Here is a 24,043-nt window from a genome sequence, read left to right as displayed (position 1 = left end):
TTAAGCAGTATATAAGAGAACTGTACGAACAGCAGTGCTGTCATAAATTTCTATAATGATGATGGCTCAGTTGATGAGGAAGAACAATCTGATAATAAAACAGGGAAACCATGGCAAATTAAGTTCCATTTGGCTTCCCTTTTAATCCATCAACAGAAACCTGTCCCTGATGTTCCATAAACAGGCAATACAGGCTTTTCAAAACAGCTGTCTGTATTCTGTGACCCCCAGCAATTAACTATAATCTTCAGAGGAACCAGACAAAAATTGTTACATTTACCTGCAGTAAATAAAACACTACATGGCAATCATTGAAATCAGACCTGCTCAGTGCCCCAGTTCCTTGTGGCTGCTCTTCTTTCTGAGTTCTTGATGGAGGTCCACAACAAGTGACTCCCGACTATGAAAGGAGTTGTTTCATCAGAGGCAAAGCCTTTCATATTGAAGCTGCCACTGAAATCTGCTGTTCCCCGGGGTCTGGCTCCTGATACACCCGGCATACAGCTGATTCTACCAGGGGCGGTATTCCAAGGCCAGACAGATGAACGGCTTGGGTCCTCCAGAGAAACTCTGTACTTTGGTTGATACAGCGGGGTCCAGGGAAGGGGACGGGAAAGGACCCCACCCTCTAGGATGTCCATATTCCCTAATAGGGCCTGTAAACAGGGGTTGTCTTTATGAGACAACATCTTTAACCCAGAATGCTTTAATAAATTATTTGACAAAGGTTTTCTAAATTAGACAACCACTAAGTCTAGATTAATCGTAAGTTTGTTATACGTGACAATTTAATAAAATAATATTTTGATAGAAATAAAATCTTTGAAATCAATTACTAAGAAAAAAGAAATAACAAAACACTTCAGTACCATAATAGGTGTGTGACACAACAGAACTTAATAAACTCCTTCAGAAATATGGCCTGCACTGTATTACTATACTGTACACTATTAGTCTCTCAAGAGCCAAGATGCTCAATTGTGTTAAATAAATTATCCCTGGGCTACAAAATGCTGCTATAAACATATTCACAAAACACTTTCGAGCAGAGGTCATCATTAACGTCCTTCAGGAGTATTAAATATAGTCCAGTGTATATAAAGCAACAGATAAAAGCTCCACAGGGAATGGTGAACTGCTTATTCCATCCACAGTGGTATTCCAGCAAATGCCGAAAGATATCTGCTAAAACAGTTGAGTCTCCTATTTACAAACCTAATGTTGCAAATGATTTGTTCTTTCAAAAAAATAAATTAAAAAAACCCAAGGTTTATTTGTATTCTATTTTGTTTCCACTAAAAAGTTATTTCCATTACATACATTCATGGGTCATATAAAAAGAGGAAGGGTAGCTCAGAAAATATATATTATTTCTGCAATTCAATTTAATGAGTCTTAATAGCGAAGACAGCGTAAACATCAATCACAAATGCATATATAGCAAAATCAAATCTGCCAGATATTACCCAGTGTACGGTCTATTAAGAAGAATTTTGCAAATGGGTCTCATATAAGTGAATATATTAACAAACTGTTACGGTTTCTTCATTGCTATACTACATAGCTATAAAGCCTTAAAGGGGTTCTCCAAGTTATTTAAAAAATTGGCCAATGTAGAAGGGATGCAAGAAAAAAAAAAAGCCATTACTTACTTCACGGATCCCCGTTGTTCCAGCGCCGCTGCTTCCGTTCCTCCCCATTGCTGTGCGATGATGTGCTTATATTGCATAGCCACATGATCGCTGCATCCAATTACTGGTCTCAGTGGGTATACGGCACAGGATCGCTGAGGACAGTGCTTGGCTGGAGCCATTACGTGGGTATACGGGCACGTCATCGCTGCAGCTATGTCAATAAACAGCAGCGGGGAGGAACGGAGCAGCAGCGCAGGAACGACTGGGATCTGTGAGGTAAGTAATGGCTATTTGCATTCCTCCTTCATTGGCCATTTTTTTAAATAACTCGGAAATCCCCTTTAAGTTGTCTAGAACCAACAAGAATATTAAGGAAGCGGTCTTAACCTTGGATCCATAGACTTCCATGGGGGTGGTGTGTTTATTGGGATAGGAAAAAGTAGACTTTCTGCTCACTAACATCTAACTAATATTTGACATACCCTTCAATTAGGAACGTTCGCAGAACTTGTCACCAATACAAATTACAGATATTTTTAGATCACTTTACCAATTGTTGCCAATATATTAGAAGAAAACTTGTGCTCATACCTACTCTTAAATTAAATAACGGATTCTAGAATTTTATCATAAAGGAACATAGACTAAATCAGACTGCCAAATGGGAGCATGAAGAAAAAAAAAGAACCCCTGACTAAGGCCTTATTCACATGACAGGGATTTTTAACAGCTGTCACACGGCTACATTAAAATCAATGCATGTCTATGGGGCTATTCACACAGCCGTTTTTTTTTTAACGGACTGTGTCAACGGCCCGGGAAAAAAATAGGACGTGTCCTCTTTTTGCCCATTTTCCTGGATCCCTCAATAGACAAGTCTATGAAAGATCCGTGAAAACGAGTCCCGCACGGGTGCAAATCGGGCGTGAAAAATGGCCGTTTTTTACGACCGATTTGACACCCAGTTGTGTGAATAAAGCCTTAGTATAACGACTGCATCCAAAATAGTGACAAAGCCCATTTACTTACATTAGGCCGCAGTCCGGCTGCCATTTTGTAGTATGTTTCTGCAGCTTCATTTAGACTGGCTTGTCTGTAAAAGGAAAAACAAAAACCATTATATTATCAATCACGATCACCAGACAAAGCTGCATGGAACTTCTTTTTAAATAACACACTAACAATATAGGTTATATACTACTAACGAAGTATATAGAAACAAAAAAAAAAAAAAAAATCAAAGTGTCCCAAAGGGGTTGTCTCGTGTTTGTCAGAGCATAAAATATAAGTTACTACATTATATATTTTCACATCCAGGATTTAGGTATTAATTCACAGTATTCAGGTGTTTTTTACATCTTTTATTAGTGAGAAAGATTAATCCAACTACTGAGTAATCAGCTCATTACCGGTCACCATCCCGAACATCATTAGCATCTTTACCCATCTATTACTGTCAGCACAATCATAAAGGCAAAGTCACATAGAATACACAGAGGCATACTTATTGAAAGTGCCTGTATGAAGATTGGAGGTTTTCATAAGAGAGACATTCGCTAATAGCTTTTATTTTTCCGCTATTATTTAGCAGTATTTTGGGAAAGTGACATTGGTACTGAGACTATTCTATCACTGAAGCCCCAGAGAGTATGTTTAAAGCTGAAATTTAATTATAACCTTACTGGAATCCTTAAAGTGATTGTCTCATGAATACAGCATCTTTTAAAAATAACCCGGCCCAGCAGTTAGTTGAATGGCGTGGGTCTAGCTTCCCTAACCCCTGGCAATTGCCAGCAACTGCAGGGGAAATGTGTCATTAAATGCCAGCCAATTGAATGAATGCTCGACTATGTAATGCATGGACGCACACCATCGCCGGTAGAATGGGAACCACACTTATAAAGGGGATTTCCACTTTGCTTATAGATGGGGTCCTGAGTGGGGTACCCCATTCTATGACACACAGCTGAACACTTGGACCCTAAGGAGGCTGTATATTGGCTGATATAGCACCATGTCAGTCCTTTCCTTTCTCAGGTACGCCTCTCAAATTATATAAGGATTAAAGATACGGCAAATTGTATAAAAGGGAATCGTAAAACAAACAAGGGTAATGACCATATTTAATGTGACTTTCTCTCTGCCTATGATACAGCACCCTCCACATATCTGACTAATTAAATTGTATTATTTTTTTGACTAGACTAATTTAACTAAACTGAATAAGAGTTCTGATAAGCTGTAGCACCATTTAAAGATTTGACTGGAGATATGGTACTATAACTATAAGTGTTACCGTACATCTGCTCTTCAATATGGATTATAACATTTCCCGAGAACTCAATTCTCTCAAGTTCGTAATCCACTGGCCATTCCATCTCTCCGAGTTTGACTGAGCAAGGAAAGAAGATTATATAGTACAGTATTGCAGTTAATTGCGTAAAGCCAGGGCTATATCGATCTTTGGTCATGGCCTAGACACAGAGTTAATACACCCCATCTATACCGTGACCTAGTTTGTAGCCACTAGCCTAGTTTCCTTATTCCAAAGGTGGATAAACCAAACCAATAGAAGACCGAAAAAAATTATAAAAAGAGGAAAAATAAATAAAACTAGTATGCTAGAACAGTGTCACTGTATATATGCATAGTTTTCTACACAATGAACCATTTTCAACAAAACTTTTACAAAATGATTCTTCGAGCATGAACCGATTTGCTTTATATACTTGGGATTTTACTAAAAAGAAAATATATATTTATATCTAACTCTTTATACTGTATAATAAAATTAGAAATGCCTTCTGGGAAGGGTGGATATATTGAATTAAAGCAAACTCCATGACCAGTAAGCAGAAGCTTCTGGGCCCCAGTGCAAAACCTGATACAGGGACCCACCTAACATGTTCCATTAATAATGCTGGTGTCTTGTTATGTGGCAGAGACGTCTCAGGCACCAGGACCTGGATGCGACTGCTACGCCTTCACCCACTATAGCTACTTCCCTGCTAGTGTGGTCTATGCAGGATAAAATCTCAACAGGTAATGGTGGAATGTATTTGAGCTTTTATTATTATCATTCGTTATTTTCAGCCCAGAAACAAGCAGGGCACCTTTAGCGCAATTTATTTTAATCTACTCATAAATAAAAGAAAAAAAAAAAATCAAATATACTTCCCAGGCCAATGCCTTAACACATTTAAGTTTGTTTTTTTTCATCGGTTTTCTATTTAGAAGACTGATTGGTTTGCAAGCTGCTATGTAGAATATTGCTATTTACAGCAAGCATTAAATTACTCTCCGATTCTGCCACAGAATATAAAATATTACAGCGGAGGAAATCATTATTCACCTAGATATGGTTAATAGATTAATTTTACACTGCCCAGATAAAGCAGCAGGATGAAATATGAAGTCCACTTTTTCCTTTATTTTTTATGTTTAATTTTTTTTTGCTGTGCAACCGTTACATTAGTTCTTGCCTTCAAGGAGCAAACTACTAAGGAATTCATGTCAGTATAAAAAATGCTAATATTATTTCCACAGCTACAAGCGTTACTCGTGTCTCGTTTGCAGTCTGCTTACAGAAATATGATCTTCCACTGAACGCACAAAACGGATGATGGGTATTACATTCTCTTCTTTTCAAGAAGAAATAAGGAATTAAAACACTGCTGGAATATTTCTCCACAATCACAAGCACAGAGCGTGTATTCCAACAAAAAAAGCAAAATCACTAAAACATACATGAAGTACAATCCTCCGGGGAGTCTCAGAGTTTTACAGTGAATAACGGATAAGGGATTTTCCCTGCATATGAATAATGGTTTATCTATTTCACAAACATATTTATTGCTCATAAGATGATGCATTGCTAGAATCTAGAGTTCTGTGTTTGTCATTTATAAGGATATTGTTCTTCTGCAGGGATTTGTTTTGACTTAGAGCAGAAATTTGAAGATTCCACTAAAATTCCCTTTTTTTTTAGTCTGACTTGTTCATATTTCAATAATAGGAATGTCAAACAATAGGTCTTTTAAAAAAAACAAAAATCTAACCATCTTCCTTGATGAAGAAAGTAAGGCTTTTAGTTTCTAAATTCTCATAAAATATTTGAAAGTAAAGCGTTAAGGAAAATGTAAAAGTTGAAGAATACTAAAAAAATCCATAACAACTTTTAATCTTGGAATTCGAAAGCAAAAAAATACTGTCTACACTGAAGTTTTAGTAGTGGCTGAAAGTGATTTGAGAAAGGGTTAGACATCTTCCTTGGAAAACATCATATTCAGAGTTACTGGTAGTAATGTAGAATGTTGATCCACCAGGGTCAAAAATGTTTTTTTTTTTCCCTTTATAACAAATAGGTCTATGCCATTCAAGGCTGATTTATGCCTTTCTCTGTATCAACTGGGATTTGCATGTATAAAAGGTTAGCCCTAAAGAGGACCTGTCACTAGGTCATATAAGTTGAACTGGTTAACTGACCTGAATAGCATTGCCTCCCTGATTCCAACACTGGTTTTTTTTCAAGACCGCCCCCCCCCCCCCCCCCGATTTCAGAAATATGGCCCACTGGGCAGTCTATATGCTAATTTGCTGTAGTTAGGCAACAGGGTGGAGCTAGCTTATCTGCCTCTGACGCGGACTAATCAGCGCACGACAGCTTGAGGGTAATTCATGCCATGTTGACTAACTAAAGAAAATTAGCCTTTAGGGAGCCAACACAACAGTGGGCCATATCTCTTGAATGGGGGGTCTAGGAAATAAAACAAAACAGTGCTGGAATCGGGGAGACCGTGCTATTCAAGTTAGTAGACCAGTTCAACTTATATGACCTAGCGACAGGTCCTCTTTAATGGATTTATGCCTTTTTTTTAGCCCAATAAAAATGTAACTACTGTGAATATACTGCAATTGAAAAGAATGGTAAAAGAGGTTTCACAATTTTGTAATATGAAGTACTTTCAATATACTATTTAATACTTCATGTTTAATGTGTCTATATATCCTTTACAACATTAAGTCTCCAAATATGGCAGCATATACCATCAATTGTGGATAGGCGGTATGCCAAAACTTAGCTTTGGCACTAGGGTAAAAAAGATGCAAGTGACATCTCTGTTTTTAAGCTGGCCCTGTATTAAAAGCTGCACATGTGTAGACAGTACATTGAAGGAAAATGGGGAGTAAGGAAAATATGAATCGGGATCGGAGACATCAGAGAGAAATTAAATGAACGACTGTCCATGCGATACTTATCAAATGAACCTCAGAGGCTGAGGGTGGTGGGCATGCCAAAGCCTTTTCATTGGGCACCCAGAGAGCTTGAACCACCCCTGGCTCTATGTAACTAACCGTTATGGAAAATATAATGCATAATAGACCATATAAAATATGGTCGCTATGCTCATTTTTATGATAAAAGGAGTCTAAAAATATATTTACAGTTTACATTTACAATTATATCACGTTTTTGTTTTTTTAATGAAAAGACAAATGTCACAAAAGTGGCGCAATTTTAGATACCACTTTTAACCCGTGCAATTTTCATCAAAAATAGGTGTTAACTGAATAATACATGCGGGCCAATGTGTGTATTTGTACTTGGACTGTTTGATACATGTGAAATTCCCTTCAAAATTTTGCTTACGTGGTTGTGGTTCGGTTACATGGGACAGTATATTTGACCACTTATCCTGCTCCGAGTTACATAATAAAGTTTATACAAGTACCATTAAAGCCTCTCTGAGCTACTATTACTGAACCAGTATCTGACTCAGCGCTGAAATCATTAACTATAATGTCAGAGATCACCACAAATATTTCATGGGCAATGTGCAAGAACCAAAAATAATACCTACAGACAAAAGATTTCTTTCCTAACCAGAAAATGACCAGAACCGTTACAGGAGAAGACAGAAGAACTGTGTTTAGTGACCACACATGATGAACACCACTTAACTAAGCATCAGTCATACCTTACTGGCTACTGGGTGCAGACAATGGAATTCCTGGCACACGTGATTGTGCATGTTGCAGAACCTAATATTTCAGGGGAGGGGGGTGGCGTGGGTAGACAACTGTAATGCAGTATATGTGAATGCGTAAAATTCTAAAATGCTATTATATATTGCATATGAATCTGGTCAGTTGCTGCCTTTATTTGACTTGACAATATTTTTATTACAATTTATCAGCCACAAACAATATGAACATTAAAAAAAAACTAAACTGAGATTGGGCATGCTGTTTCTCCACGGCGGATGGTGTGACAGAACGGTTTGTCCTTTTGACTATAATGCTCCGTCATGGGAGCGATTTGCAGCTTTGGAATACATGACTTTTCTCTGGCTGGAAAAATAGAGGATTCAATCGCCCCCATGTGACAACAGCCGAACTGTGAAAGTCAAATCGAGAAACTATACACATTTTTTCCTAATAAGAGGTTCAATGACATTTTTATTACAGCTCTCCAAAGGAAGGTGCATTATTTCAATTAAATCTTTTAATTAGAAACATATAACGGTTTGAAGCATTCTTGTAAATCACAGTATGCATAATGCAGGACTGGGGAACAGATATGTATATAATCGCTATCAGAGAATATAATTAAGGTTTTAGGCTGCACATCATGAAACAGTAGCATTACTGACTATCCAAGGAGAATGAAAGGGCAATAACTCCACGCTCAGGAATCCTGTAAATTGTTTCATAACTAGTTAATCTGCAGCAGCGCTGCTCAGCCACTTACTCATCATGTTGTAGCCACACGTAATGTATACTTTGGACAGCTCCATCAGAAGAATATTGAAAATAAGCATGCCTACATTGGTTGTTCTGGTTTCTTCTCAACCAGTACTTATTTTTGAAACTCCCAGTGTGCAAATCCCTGGAAAATATAGTGTGTGGGCCGTGATGTGAGTAGCTATTCGCCTGATCCCTGCATTTTAGCTATTTTGGTATTTTTTTCAATGCTAGAATACCATTTATAATCTCTGCAGTCAGTATAATATTATATAATGAACAAACCTTTAAAGTCAAAAGTCCACTGAAAAATTAAGCTTAAAGAGGACCGGTCAGCTCTCCTGACAGGAGCTCTGTGTTGTGCTGTTCCCCTGTTATTCCTCCAGCCAATGTATGAATAAATTGAGAACTGGGTGTTACTATTCGCCTTGTAGATAGGGTGTGTCCCCACACAGTCTGACACTGTCCAATCAGTGCCCACAACGTAGGGACACACCCCATTCTCCAGGCAAATAGTAACACCCAGTTCTCAATTAGTTCATACATTTCCTGGAGTAATATCAGAGGAATGGCACAATGCAGAGTTCATAGAAAAGATGCTCCAGAATTATTATTTCATGGTAAATATACAGTATTTACTAAAGCAGACGTGCCAGGAGAATAGACCGGTCGATTTTAAGATTTAGGTTTTGTTGAACCTGTACTTTTATAGTAGGGGGTTGTGTAGGCAGAAAATACCTAATGCAGAGGCATAGCTAGGTTCTCCTGCACCCGGGGAAAAGATTCAGTTTGGCGCCCCCCCCCCCCCAACATGTCCTTCCCACTCACCATGTTTGCTTTCTCTACCAATCAATGCGGTGTAACTTTTTTTTTTTTCACTTTTTTTTTTACATTTAACTGAAGCATAAAGCCATTTGTACATTTTACAAGAAATATAGTTCTATGTGCGGTCCTTGTTTTAACGGAACCGTGCCGCTGTTCCCTCAAAAATATGGCAGGTCTTACTCCTGCCCGTTTTTGACGGAACAGTCTCGGCCTTTGATTATGTCCATGAAACAATGGCTTCCGTGTGCGGTCCATGTTTCACGGAACAGTCATTAGCGGCCGTTCAACGGCCGACGGAAGTGTGCATGAGGCCATACAGTCAAATCCCTCCTCCCCACTAAAACAATTTATACAGAATCCCCTCAACCCACACATAATATTTACAGTCAAGTCCCCCCTGTCACACAAAAACGATTTATAAAGAACCCCCCCCCCCCACGCACACACACATAACACTGACCGCTCCCCCTACTTGCACATACACAGCTGTACTTATCAGTCTGGAGCTCCGTGGAAGGATCTTCATGTTGTCAGCGGTCACACATTGCAGGCAGGCAGGCAGGAGAGCTGTGTGTAAGACCGCTACTCCCCAGCCCTCTCTTCCTCTATTCTCCCTGCCTGTCTGCTAGGTAAATAGCTGGGGCCGAACACCTCAATTGTGTTCTCCTCACAGGCAGAGTGTATGGCCGGCTGCATTATAGGACATCACATGTGATGTATAAAGCAGTTGCCAGGAGCACACACGCTCTGCCTGTGCAGGAGAACATCGTGCATTACATTACACAGCTCTTCAAATAAATTTAACAGCAATGGGTGGCTATGGCCCTAAACGTCTATGGGGGTACCAGTCCGGAGGGCACATGCCTCCACTCCCCTAGTCGGGGCGACTCCCCTTTCATCCCTTGTAGTTGCGCCTGGGGCATATCCCCGCCTGCCCCCTCCCTAGCTACGCCCCTGCCTAATATCCTACAGTTAATGCAAGCCAATAAGCTAACCAGATGTCTACTGCTTATCACTCTTGGTATTTGGCCTTTTCACCCAATAAATTTAAAGGTGGTCACAGATAAGTTTTGTATTGTAGTGGCATACATTTTTGAAAAAGTGACAAACGGAAGAGTAGCCATATTGGTTGTACTTTTGGAGTTTCTCAGTAAATTTACAATCAGTTGCTGAGAAGCAAAGTTACCACTTCAAGCGTTTTTCCCCATGTTTTCTCAGACGATGCTTGAGATCGCTAAATGCGATCACTGTGTACCTACATTACATAGCAGACAATTTGTCAGGTTGTCACCTACCTGAGCATGTGAGCTGCGTTAAAGACAACATCAAATTCAGAGCTGTCCAATTCTGCAGCTTTTTTCGCCATTTTTGCTGCTTCTACAATTCGACCTTCCTCAAGAAGAAACTGGCCTGCAATGCAAATAATCAGATGTCAAGGAATAACTCTACTGAATTCAGTGGTAGAGAAAAGACAGTGAACACAGCTGTCAGCGAGCACATTCATGCTTTATCTCAGTGATAGATGTTGTCTGCCTCTTCCTACCTTCTCCTAGGCTGCAATCACTAACTCCTCTACAATAATTCAATCCAGCAGCACTGCAAGAAGACTCTCCCGTTTCTACCTCTGTACAAGGAATAGCGACAGGAAAGTTTTCTTCCACTTCCTAAGTGATTAAATCTGACCGTTAAACATTCAGAGTCAATTAGTACAGTTATCAGATAAAGCAGTGGTTATCCCCTGTTTGCTTTTCTGGAGTATCCAAAAATTACTGATCTAAATAGCAGTCAGTCCATTATGAACCACATGTAGGGATGAAATGACTCCACTGAGGGGTGGTTCTCAATGAATAACATTGAAAAACACACGCACGCACGCACGCATGCATGCACGCACGCACACACACACACACACACACACACACACTTTTATTCTATAAGCAGGAATGAGAGGACACACTGGAGGCATGTGTAATAGTATATGATGGAACAGTATTATCTGGAACCCCCTAGTATACAGTTAAAACCCTTCCCGATGCAACATTTTTCATTTTAAATTTTTTATTTTTCCTTCCCATCTTCCAAAAGCCACAACTTTTTTTTTCCTGTCGATATAGCCATATGAGGGCTTGTTTTTCGTGGGACAAGTTGCAGTTTTTCCACAATCCCCTTTTTATTGTACCATATAATGTACTGGAAACTACTAGGAACATTTCTTTGTGGGTTGGAATGGGGAAAAAAACCCTGATTCCACCATTGTTTTTGGGTTTCGTTTTTATGGCGTTCAATGTGTGATAAAAATGACATCTTAACTTTATTCTGCGGGTCAATACGATTACAGCAATATCAAATGGATATAGTTTTTTTTATGTGTTTTTTATGAGAGCCATAACTAATTTTTTTGACGATTGAGTGGTGTGAGGGTTTGCTTTTTGTTGGGCGAGCGGTCATTTTTATTGGTACCACTTTGAGGTACATAAGACATTTTGATCACTTTTATTCTTTTTTTGTGGGCGATAAAATATTCTCCAAAGCATGAGGCTGCAGTATTGAGACATTCTGATGTTGGAACACCCCCTTCTAATTACTGTAAGGAGGAATGTCATGAAGTCTTAAAGACTGACTGCACACTTGCCTTCAAACCCAATTTTGGCACGACAATCTTGCAAACTGGACCTAAAAAGAGGCAGAGTTTATGCAAATATGAATGAAAGCAGGCATTTCCAACCATTGGAGGCCTTTCCTTGCAGGATGGGTTGGGCTTAAATGTCCCGATTTGGGGGATCAAAATATTGATTAACTTGTAAATCGACGCATGGCCTTCATCACAAAACTCAACCAGACAGAAAACGGAACAGGAAATATTGTAATTAGTAAAACAGCCTAAGTCTCAGGCTTTGAGTCTGTAATTTCAAGCAATCATATTACAACATAGAACTTAGTAGAAAACGGTTTGAACATTTTTCATGTACACTGCTAAGCCTTCTGGTGCTTCTCATTTAAATGCCTTGCTCTACTTTTGTATAACTCCTGTATGAGCAATTCCATTAATATCAATAAGTTGCTGATTGCTGATGCTGTAGTTCTCCAATACTATACTGACGGCACAGTATTATAATGGAATCCCTTCTTAGAAAAAGGTCTCTCTTGATTACACTATATACACACACACACATATATATATATATATATATATATATATAAATACACACACACACACACACACACACACACACACACACACACACACACACACACACACACACACACACCCCCTGTGCAAAAGTTTTAGGCTGTTGTGGGAAAAATGCTGCAAAGTAAGAGCTTTCAAAAATAGAAGTGTTATATTTTTTTTATCAATTAAAATAGTAAGCGAATGAGCAGAAGAAAAATCGAATTCAAACAAATATTTGGTGTGACCACCCTTTGCCTTCAAAACAGCATAAATTCTTCTAGGTACACTTGCACAAAGTCATGGATTTTGTAGGATTATAGTCAGGTGTATGATTAACCAATTATACCAAACAGATGATAATGATCGTCATTTTCATATGTAGGTTGAAACACAGTCATTAACTCTAACAGAAACAGCTGTGTAGCAGGATTAATACTGGGTGATGAACAGCCAAACTCTGCTACAAAGTTGGGGTTGTGAAAGACCGTTTCATATCACCGGTCCACCATGACAAGACGGAGCACATCAACAAGACACAAGCTAGTTATACTGCTTCAGCAAGGTCTCTCGCAGGCAAATATTTCTAAGCAGACTGGGGTTTCAAGAGTTGTTCAAACTCTTTTAAAAAAGCAGAAAGTAACGGGCAACGTGAAGGACCATAGAGGCAGTGGTCGGTCAAGAAAACTTAGTGCAATAGATGAAAGACACACCCTGCTTACTTCCCTTCAAAATCGGAAGATGTCCAGCAGTGCCATTAGCTGACAAATCTGGCCAGAAGTTGTCTTCATGGAAGAATTGCGGCCAAAAAGCCATACATTCGACGTGGAAACAAGGCCAAGCGACTTAACTATGCACGAAAACATAGGAACTGGGGTGCAGAAAAACGGCAGCAGGTGCTCTGGGCTGATGAGTCAAAATTTGAAAAGCAGTTTGTTCGTCTAAGGGCTGGAGAGCGGTACAATAATGTGTCTGCAAGCAACAGTGAAGCATGGTGGAGGTTTCTTGCAAGTTTGGGGCTGCATTTCAGCAAATGCAGCTGGGGATTTGGTCATGATTACTGGTGTCCCCAATGCTTAGAAATACAGTCAGATAATTATCCATTATGCAAGACCATCAGGGAGGTGTTCGATTTGCTTCAAATTTATTCTGCAGCAGGACAACAATCCCAAACATAAAGCCAAAGTTCTTAAGAACTATCTTCAAAATAAAAAAAGAACAAGGAGCCCTGGAAGTGATGATATGGCCCCCACAGAGCCCTGATCTCAACATCATCGAGTCTATCTGGGATTATAAGAATTGATGCAGTTTTGAATGCAAAGGGTGGTCACACCAAATATTGATTTGATTTAGATTTTTCTTCTATTCATTGACTTTGCATTTTGTTAACTGATAAAAAAACTATTAACACTTAGGGCCTGTTCACACAGAGTATTTTGACGAGCTCTTTGAAGCGGAATCCGTCAACTTGTCAAAAACCGCCCGAAAATGCCTCTCATTGATTTCAATGGGAGGCGGGGGCGGTTTTCTCCCGCGAGCGGTAAAACCGCCTCGCGGGAGAAAGGGACATTCCCTATCTTCACGCGTTTACGCCTCTGACCTCCCATTAACATCAATGGGAGGCAGAGAGAGCGTATTTCGCTGAGTATTTTTGCCCGTGGCACTCAATGGCCGCAAGCGAAAAACGCGGCGAAAATCGCGGCAAACGACGTGCAGGAAGGAATAAATCTGCCTCAAAATCCCAAATGGAATTTTGAGGGAGAATTTTCCTCCTGCAAAAAACTCAGTGTGAACACAGCCTTAAGCTTTTAAAAGAATTCTTACTTTCCAGCACTTTTCCACAACTCCTTAAAACGTTTGCACAGTACAGTATATATATATATATATATATATATATAAAATTGCTAGTAAATCAGCTGCCTATTTTTTCAAATCACTGTAAAATGCAAAGTACAGTAATTGCCATGTGACCATTTTTTTAATAGGGTTCACATATACTTCTAATAGGTCATGTTAGTCTAACTTTGAAGTGAATGATTATGAATCAATCTGTGACAACATTTAAGAAACACACACAAAATAAACGGAGCTTAAATATTTAATTCACTGCACTGAAAGGAAACTTCAGCTATATACAACAATGTTCTGAAAAGCCAACGGGTGTAAGCCTTTCATTTCATGCAAGCAAATTAATCAAAGTAAATGAAAGCAATTAGCAGTAAAAAGTCACCCATTCGTCAGCAGATAGCATAGGCGTCACAATATTCCCGATGTCTGTTGGTATATTATTATACATGTCTCAGGAGCCATTCTGTTAGATGGCTGATATAAGCAGAACTTCTAGTTTGCATTTTAAATGGAGTAGCAAATTATTATAATGATGTGCAGCTGTTCAAGTCCAACACGTTTCAAAAAGATTCTTACGGTCAAAGTTAGAGGCACAGCCTTCTTGTCACAAGCTTATATGTTTAGTGTCTTCGCATCTACATATACGGTCTAAAACTCTAAGTGACCTGGTCTCTGATTAGAGCCTCTACGTTTAAAAGGAATGACCATCAGAAAATTACATTTTATTTAAAATCAGGTTTTTTATTTTAAATATATTTAGTAACATTTTTGGTAGTATTGTTTTTTGAATTTTTAATGTGACTTTCCACATAAAATAAATCTTGAACTATTGCAGTTTGCTGGTCACTAGAGCAGTTAAAAAAAATTAAATTAAAAAAAGCCTTATTTCCTGTTTTCGGAGGCCACTTATCGGCTTTGCTGTATATACCAGCACATTAGGAGGAGAATCATCTTGTTATTAAAAGAGGACGGGTGAGTTAACGACAGCTCTATTGTCTTACTGGAAGCCTCCATAAGGTAGGATAGTAATCATACGGGTCAATGATCGGTTAAAAGAGTGTTACACAAACGTTCGTTCACGATCATTGCCCTGTGTAAATAGGGCAATGATCAGCCCAAGAACAAGCAAAGGCTCATTCATCGGCGGGTAGGATCTTTAATGCGGCACATAAAATAGTCGCAAGTTGGCAGCACATCTCCCTGTGTAAACAGGAAGATGTGCTGCCAACATGATGAGAAATGCATTGGGAAAAACGATCATAGTAACGATCATTTGTCCTCATACATCATTGTTCCTTGTGACTGGAGCAAACGAGTGCCGATCAACATTCCGCACGTCGATCGGCGCTAATTTTCATGGCCAATATTGGGCCGTCTAAAAGTACCTTAACACAAACTATACTCATGTAAGAAAGCTTATAATATTTCCAATAAGGCTCTGTATGCCCTGGTCTCTGCTGTACTCCAACATTTCCTAGAGACTGCAAGAATCTATGACATTTCTCTTGTCAATTGACTCCCATTACCTTCTGCTTCCATAAAGCATAATGTCAGGAAATATAGGAAGGAAGCGTGTGTCCCCAATATGGCTGTTCACGGGAAGGTTTTAAAAAAAATAAAAATAATCAAATACGAACTAGGTTAATGATTCCTCATTATGGTAATGAGGCACATGTCTTATATACCTGCATGTATTGCTGTGTCACTATGCTTGAAAAAGGTCCTATAGCAGGACGGAAACGTTGCAGCTGTTGACTGAATAAATCACATACTTTTTGGAACCATCGGAGTGCTGTGGGATTTCTTTTGTTTATGTTTTATAATCCCCGGATCTGGATTACCTGCTTGCACCCATTACCGTTTTGGAATCTGTTGCAGAGTGCTGCTTATCTCTACCTACCTATATATATATATATATATATATATATATATATATACAGTGAAGGAAATAAGTATTTGATCCCTTGCTGATTTTGTAAGTTTGCCCACTGTCAAAGACATGAACAGTCTAGAATTTTTAGGCTAGGTTAATTTTACCAGTGAAAGATAGATTATATTTAAAAAAAAAAAAGAAAATCACATAGTCAAAATGATATATATTTATTTGTATTGTGCACAGAGAAATAAGCATTTGATCCACTACCAACCATTAACAGTTCAGCCTCCTCTAGACCAGTTACACGCTCCAAATCAACTTGGTGCCTGCATTAAAGACAGCTGTCTTAAATGGTCACCTGTATAGAAGACTCCTGTCCACAGACTCAATCAGTCTGACTGTAACCTCTACAACATGGGCAAGACCAAAGAGCTTTCTAATGATGTCAGGGACAAGATCATAGACCTGCACAAGGCTGGAATGGGCTACAAAACCATAAGTAAGACGCTGGGTGAGAAGGAGACAACTGTTGGTGCAATAGTAAGAAAATGGAAGACATACAAAATGACTGTCAATCGACATCGATCTGGGGCTCCATGCAAAATCTCACCTCGTGGGGTATCCTTGATCCTGAGGAAGGTGAGAGCTCAGCCGAAAACTACACGGGGGGAACTTGTTAATGATCTCAAGGCAGCTGGGACCACAGTCACCAAGAAAACCATTGGTAACACATTACGCCGTAATGGATTAAAATCCTGCAGTGCCCTCAAGGTCCCCCTGCTCAAGAAGGCACATGTACAGGCCCATCTGAAGTTTGCAATTTAACATCTGGATGATTCTGAGAGTGATTGGGAGAAGGTGCTGTGGTCAGATGAGACTAAAATAGAGCTCTTTGGCATTAACTCTACTCGCCGTGTTTGGAGGAAGAGAAATGCTGCCTATGACCCAAAGAACACCGTCCCCACTGTCAAGCATGGAGGTGGAAACATTATGTTTTGGGGGTGTTTCTCTGCTAAGGGCACAGGACTACTTCACCGCATCAATGGGAGAATGGATCGAGCCATGTACCGTCAAATCCTGAGTGACAACCTCTTTCCCTCCATCAGGACATTAAAAATGGCTCATGGCTGGGTCTTCCAGCATGACAATGACCAGAAACATACAGCCAAGGCAACAAAGGAGTGCCTCAAAAAGAAGCACATTAAGGTCATGGAGTGGCCTAGCCAGTCTCCAGACCTTAATCCCATCGAAAACTTATGGAGGGAGCTGAAGATCCGAGTTGCCAAGCGACAGCCTCGAAATCTTAATGATTTACAGATGATCTGCAAAGAGGAGTGGGCCAAAATTCCATCTAACATGTGTGCAAACCTCATCATCAACTACAAAAAACATCTGACTGCTGTGCTTGCCAACAAGGGTTTTGCCACCAAGTATTAAGTCTTGTTTGCCAAAGGGATCAAATACTTATTTCTCTGTGCACAATGCAAATAAATATATATAATTTTGACAATGTGATTTTCTGTTTTTTTTTAAAATATAATCTATCTCTCACTGGTAAAATTAACCTAGCCTAAAAATTCTAGACTGTTCATGTCTTTGACAGTGGGCAAACTTACAAAATCAGCAAGGGATCAAATACTTATTTCCTTCACTGTGTGTATATATATATATATATATATATATATATATATATATATATATATATATATATATATATATTCCATCATACATATGCCTCCCAAATTCACTTCAGTATTAGAGCTCAGGAACACTACCATATTACGGCAGTTAACCCGTATGGGGATCTACTATACCTCTGTATGCCCCCGATTTTATACAGAAGCACAAGTAGTTTTTTTTTTCTGTCTGATTGTTTTAGGAAGAAAATAATTGTGCCATGTTCCATCGGATACCGAAATACAAGGGTATTCTTCTAAATTGGAGGAGCGCCTATTTAATTTTTTTATTTTTCTGCATTGCTTCTAGGGTAGAATATTTCTCCTATATCTATAAAATATGACACCATATGGTGACACTATATGGTGAACACAGAGTGCCTACAACTCCCGCTAAAACTCAGTGTGCCTCTGTATAGGCTTCATGTTACTAGTTTATAAAGAAAATCCTCAGCTCTTACTTTTTTTCACAACTGGCTTCATAATTGTACTACCAGAGACACAGATGCAAACAAAAATATTTGTGTTTCCCTTGGCTTAAACCTAACGGTTAAAATGAGCAACTCCAAAGTTTTATTTTCCATTTCTAGGCTTCAATGCCTTATTGAAGTATCAAAGGACACCTTGAAATTTTCAATTGACTTGCATTGGAAATAGCTGAGAGGCTGATCGGATAGAAAAACTCTGAGCGGTGTGCATCACCACATTCAACCTATTGGGTGGTCCTTCATAAGCGCTACACAAAGACATTCCTTGCTGTGCAGAGAACATGTAGAAAAGTAAGTTAAGGAGGCCGACTGATTAATTTATTCGAAATTAGTTTCTTTCAAATCTGTGGTCCGAGGGCCTGGAGTTTTAAGTTCATGCTGATTTCGGAATGTAGCTTACTCTGTATTGCTCTTGGCAATACTAGTTTATAGAGAAGGCCGGATGAGGCTAGAGCCCCTTCTGTTGATTAGCAATAATGGAAATTATTCAATCACTTTGAAATACAGAAAATAACTATCTGTGATGCTGGAAGTATGGCTCATAAATGAGTCAAGGAACAGAGCCAAAGGTTTATTTCAACCAATAAAAACAAATAACTTTAACATATAATATGTGCCGTTTGATCTTTAAGTGTTCGGCGTGTACTAATGTTTTTTAGAAAAATCTTTTAGAAACCAAAACTATTTGAAATTATGAAATGTATCCTCAACAGATGGTATTGGTTTTGTTTTTGTTTTTAGTTTTAGGAAAAAAGTATACTACACATATTGTTATATGGAGAAACTGCCAGCAACATTTACACATCTGCATTTTAATTTGATCAATTTTATAACTTCTATTTTATACATCACAAGTTGAGCCATGTTTTCAAAACCGTACTATAGAAAATACAACACTTTATATATGGTACATATTATTTTACCGGCCAAATACTAAATAAGCTGTATGACAAAAAAATAAAAAGGACAAAGGAATAAAAATTACCACACAATGATTAAACTCTTCCCTCCACAGCCAATTTTCATTTTAGTTTTTTCCTCCCCGACCTTCCAAAAGCCATAACATTTTTTAAAACGAAGGAGAAAAAAAAAAGACAGTAGATCAAGTAGGTTCACCTAGTCCAGAGACTAATGTACAGCCCTCAGGTCAAGGCAAATACATACATATGTGTATTTGTTATTATTCATATCTATCTGCTTTTATACAGTTGCAAGTAAAAGTGGATTTCTGCATTGATTACCAATAAAATGTAGTCTGATTTTAATCCAAGTAACAACAGACAAACACAATCCAACTAAACTAATAACACAAACAATTGTGTAGAAAGTAAAAGTGGTCTGTATTGGGTATTGCTCTCTTTTTGAACTACCGTAACTGTACTGCTCGTAACAATTGCCATCTATCCCATATACTGATGTTCCGTAGTTTTACTTGTCTTATGTACTGTTGTCATGTCTTCGGCACTAGTCATTTTATTGCTTGCTCAACAATTATAAGCTTATATCGTACTACAATTGCCTATTTAGATACGGATGAGGCTTCTGCATTATTTTTTCTAACCAGTTTGCAACTTTGTGCATATTTACTATGTTGACCAGCACTTTTTTTTATATGCAATACTCCATCTTTAATATTTTGTTTTCTGGTGCAATGAATAAATGTGGTTTTTATGGGTATCATACATTGTGGATTTTAGCCTTTTTCTCTGAAGTTTTTATTTTAAAAGAATAAAAAACAAGAGATTACTAAAGTTAATCTCCAAAAAAAAAGAATAAAAAAGTTATCAAAAAGTCGTACGTATCCCAAAATGGTGTAAAACAAAAACTTCAACTCGGCCCACACTCAAAAAGTTGACCTAAAAAAAAAATGTTGGATCCCGAAAAATGGCCAGAAATAAATGAAAACATTTTTTTTAAAGTATTTTTAAAAGCCCTCATATGGCTGTGTCAACGGAAAAATAAAAAAATGCATGTCTTTCAGAATGCGGAGATTAACAACTGAAAAGCTGCTGCGTCCTTGGGGATAAATAGCATAAACATTAGTAAAAAATACAGATGATGTATTCATATATACTACATATATAAACAATAGCTGAACACCCCTTAATATTTAAAAATAAATGCAATAGAAAAAGCACCCGTACTACCAGCATATAACATAACACAGGGGGATGGTTACTTTTTTAATGATAACTCACCATAATGCATATAACAATTTCCTTTGGTGGGATCCAGCTGAATTGCTTTCAAAAAGTAACGCTCAGCTTCATTTTTGCGACCCTAAAAGTAGACAAATCTCTTATTTATGATGCAGTTAATGGCAACAAAAAAATTAAATAAGGTCTTGATGTTAACATTCTTTTAAATAACTTTTCAGACTAATACAGCCCTTTGGAATTGAGTGAAGATATGTAGGAAAATTATGAACATAATCTGAATCATCACATCAAGCTCTTGGGTGGTCCATCTTGAGCACAATACGCAGACAATTTATGCTGTGTTGTGGTGACTTTACTCTAAACTTAGGATAGCTTCTTAAGTCGTTTAAAAAGTTGCTGTATTGAAAGGCTGTTTTAATAGAGGTCACTACCTGTGTACAGTTGTGGTCAACATTATTGTCACCCTTTATTGTTTAGTATAAAAAAAAAGCCAATAATTGTTCAGAAACAAGTGGATACGTACCAACTTTGTATCATTAGAATATTTTAATAGCATGTCCAAATACATGCAACAAAAAAGTTGACCTATCAATATACATAGTCGCATAAAAAAATAAAAATACAAAAAAGACCAACAAGAAGTACCCCTCTCAATTCTGGTAAAACTACTGTGCTCTAAAGATCAGGATGTAATCCTAATGAGAGAGAATACAGATCTCTCATTTAAAGGTGCAAAGATTGCCTAGAATAAATTTTAAGGACATTTAAAAAAAAAAAAAAGATGGTCTCAGGCCAATATAAGTAGGACTTACAGCACATCGAGATCACGCTGTGCTGCCATTTACAGCGTGATTTCACGAGATCACGTTTGCGGTCATTAAGTCCCTCACAAACGTTACCGAAGTGTCGGGATTGTGAATGAACATTGCGTGCTGGCTGCAAGCGATGTCTATTCACTCTCAAGACACTTCAGTAACGTTAATGTGTGAGTGACATTAAGCGTGATATCGCGAAATCACGCTGCGTGTGAGTACATGAATGGAGAGAAGTGTATGACGCTGATTGGTCAGCGTCATACACTTCTTTACAATGCCCACTTGGTCAAAAAGTAAAAACACGCCCAGTTGTCTATTAAGAAAGTCATTAGCATAAATCTAAAATAGGTCATAACTCCATCCTGATCGTTTTTCGAAATAAAAACCACTGCTGTGAGCTACATTACAGTGCCTATCACATTATGTAAGAGATAGGGCACTTATAATGTGGTGACAGAGTCTCTTTAAGCTGTGGGTGGCCACGCCACCTCCCACTAAGCCCCGACCACTTTTTAGAAAAGTGGTGGAGACGGCTTAAAAATCCCAATATTTTTGTGCAAAAACTTAGTTTTGGCACAAACTGACTTTTCTACACCAGAAAACTGGCATAGAGTGCATAAATTCGCCCTATTCTCTTGCTATAGCTGTTACAATTACATGTCTAGAATAGATTTAGTGTAATCGAATGACCACTTCATGGTCATTAGATAAAATGGTGTATAAACCCAATGGTATATCGGATTATTCCAAAGTGGTACATAGTATCACTAACGGGAAAAATATTGTCAGGACAATACTGTTAAATGGACACTAACTTTTCAAACAACTTATGCTAATCTAATAGTATACCTGATATAGGTCAACTTTGTAATTTGCCTACTATTCCAATTTTTATGTTTTCTCCATGCAAATTCTGTGTGACGTTACTGCCACTAAGTGTCTCCCTTCCTGTCATCTGCTATCCACCCCCTGTTGTCAAGTAAAGTCCGTCCCTGGTTTCAGACAGCCTTCAGAAGGTGGGGATGTGAAGGAAGGAAGAGAGAGAGTGAGTTACACAGACATGTTGCAAACAAGTCTATGGAGAGGGGAGGGGTGAGCTGAGGGAGGAAGCAGGAGCAGAGTGAGAAAGACACAGGCTGCTGGTAAGTTTTCTACGTGCCACCAGTGCTGGATACTCAGCTACACTGTTCATTACTGCTGTATAATGCTCTATATGCTGCTGCAACTTCAATATATATGTGATAGATGGAGTTAGGGGAGCAGGATTCTCCTCTTCTTTGTGTGCAGTATATTGAAGACATGATAGCAGTTAGGCTCCGTCCGCTAGCTCAGAGAAATCTTAGAATTAGAGATAGAGCCTGCAGAGGGGGAAACTGCTAAATAAATGCAGAATAGGAGTCATATAATGGCCAGAAATAGTGTTATTCCTCATGTACACACATATTACAGCTTATTCTGAAAAGTCACCTACGCTTTACGCTTGAACCCGTATCGGCTGTCCATATTCACTAAACATGCTAAAACTGGGCTGAATATAAAAAAAATTTGGGGAGACAAATTTGTATTCGACTCATATTCCTTATGTATGTGATGTGTTAAAAGCCTCCGCTAAAAATATCTTACATAAGTCTTTAGCTAGAACATATTAAAAGACTGTTATACAACATATGAGAAAGTTTGCAGATGTTCCTTTATAGCGAAAAACAAAAAGTGAGGAATAAAAGGACATTTTAGTTTACAGTACAAAACTTTTTATGCGAGTCAGGTAAATGACAATCTTTCTGCGATTAGGACTTGTCAGAAAACTCATGATCATGAAAAAATTAAGCACAAGTTTTCACAATTCTTTTTTCAGATATATCAATCTAGATCAGGGTATGACTCTATAGCTTTAGATAAATATTTTAAAAAAAGGTTAATTTCCCAGTTCTGTCAGAGAATCAGAAATCTCAACTTCATGTGCCGATCACAATAGGAGATCTGAAAGCAGCTCTTAAATCTTTTGCCGGCAATTCTTCCCAGGATCAGATGATTCGCTTTTTTAAAAAAAAAAAAAAAAACAGGATATATACAATAGATTTTGCTCCAATATTTTCTACATGCATTCAACATATCTTTACCTGTGGAAATTGACGCAAAAAAACGTTAGAAGCCATCATTAAAAAAATGTAAAGATCCAGAGAAAGAAAAAGAAGCCTATGGAATATCGGTCTGAAATCCAAATTTGAAAATTCTAGCAAAGGTATTTGCAAAAAGGCTGAAAAAGATAATTTCATCAATAATCCACCCTGATCGAAATGACTCTATTCCAAATAGGAACGCAAATAATAACTTACAAAAATTATTTGGCAATAGTCAAATGGGTAAGAGGAGTTTCCCCTCCATCCTATATTTGGACGCTACACATGCATTTGAGAGGGTGGAGTGGGGTTTCCTCTGGAAGGTGATGGAGAAGTTTGGGATAGGAAGAAACTTTATTAAAGGGGTTACATTACTGTATTGCTCACCTAAACCAAGAAAAACAGCTAAGAGAGTCATTTTGCTTTACACCTGGTGTGTGCTAGGGTCGTCCTACCTCCGATTACTTTTTGTAATACTAATAGAACCCTTAGTCATTATTGGGAGAGAGATAAGAGAGATAAAATGGCGCAATATGTCCATGATGTTCTGCTATATTTGAATAACTCAAGGGAATCAGTCCCTACGGTAGTGGAGGAGATTAAACAGTTCGGAGTTCACTCCAATTTAGAAATAAATTGGAGAAAATCTATACGGTTACCTTCGTATGCAGAAATGAGGGATTCATTTG

At 38.2% G+C, this 24,043-nt stretch overlaps 1 protein-coding gene across 1 annotated transcript in view; it reads right to left on the bottom strand.

Annotated features, from left to right (window-relative positions):
- The window catches only part of TMTC2 (transmembrane O-mannosyltransferase targeting cadherins 2), a 253,342-nt gene that overhangs the window by 12,215 nt on the left and 217,084 nt on the right, over positions 1–24,043 (bottom strand). The window contains exons 9-11 of the mRNA XM_075860086.1: positions 20,459–20,540; positions 10,499–10,613; positions 2,664–2,727 (exon numbers count right to left, since the gene is read on the bottom strand). Coding sequence (XP_075716201.1) covers positions 2,664–2,727; positions 10,499–10,613; positions 20,459–20,540 — 261 coding nt within the window. The remainder of the gene's footprint in view (positions 1–2,663; positions 2,728–10,498; positions 10,614–20,458; positions 20,541–24,043) is intronic.

This window comes from Rhinoderma darwinii, chromosome 3 (genome assembly GCF_050947455.1).
Source record: "Rhinoderma darwinii isolate aRhiDar2 chromosome 3, aRhiDar2.hap1, whole genome shotgun sequence".
Classification (NCBI taxonomy): Eukaryota; Metazoa; Chordata; class Amphibia; order Anura; family Rhinodermatidae; genus Rhinoderma; species Rhinoderma darwinii.
This window is presented reverse-complemented; position numbering and strand designations above follow the sequence as displayed.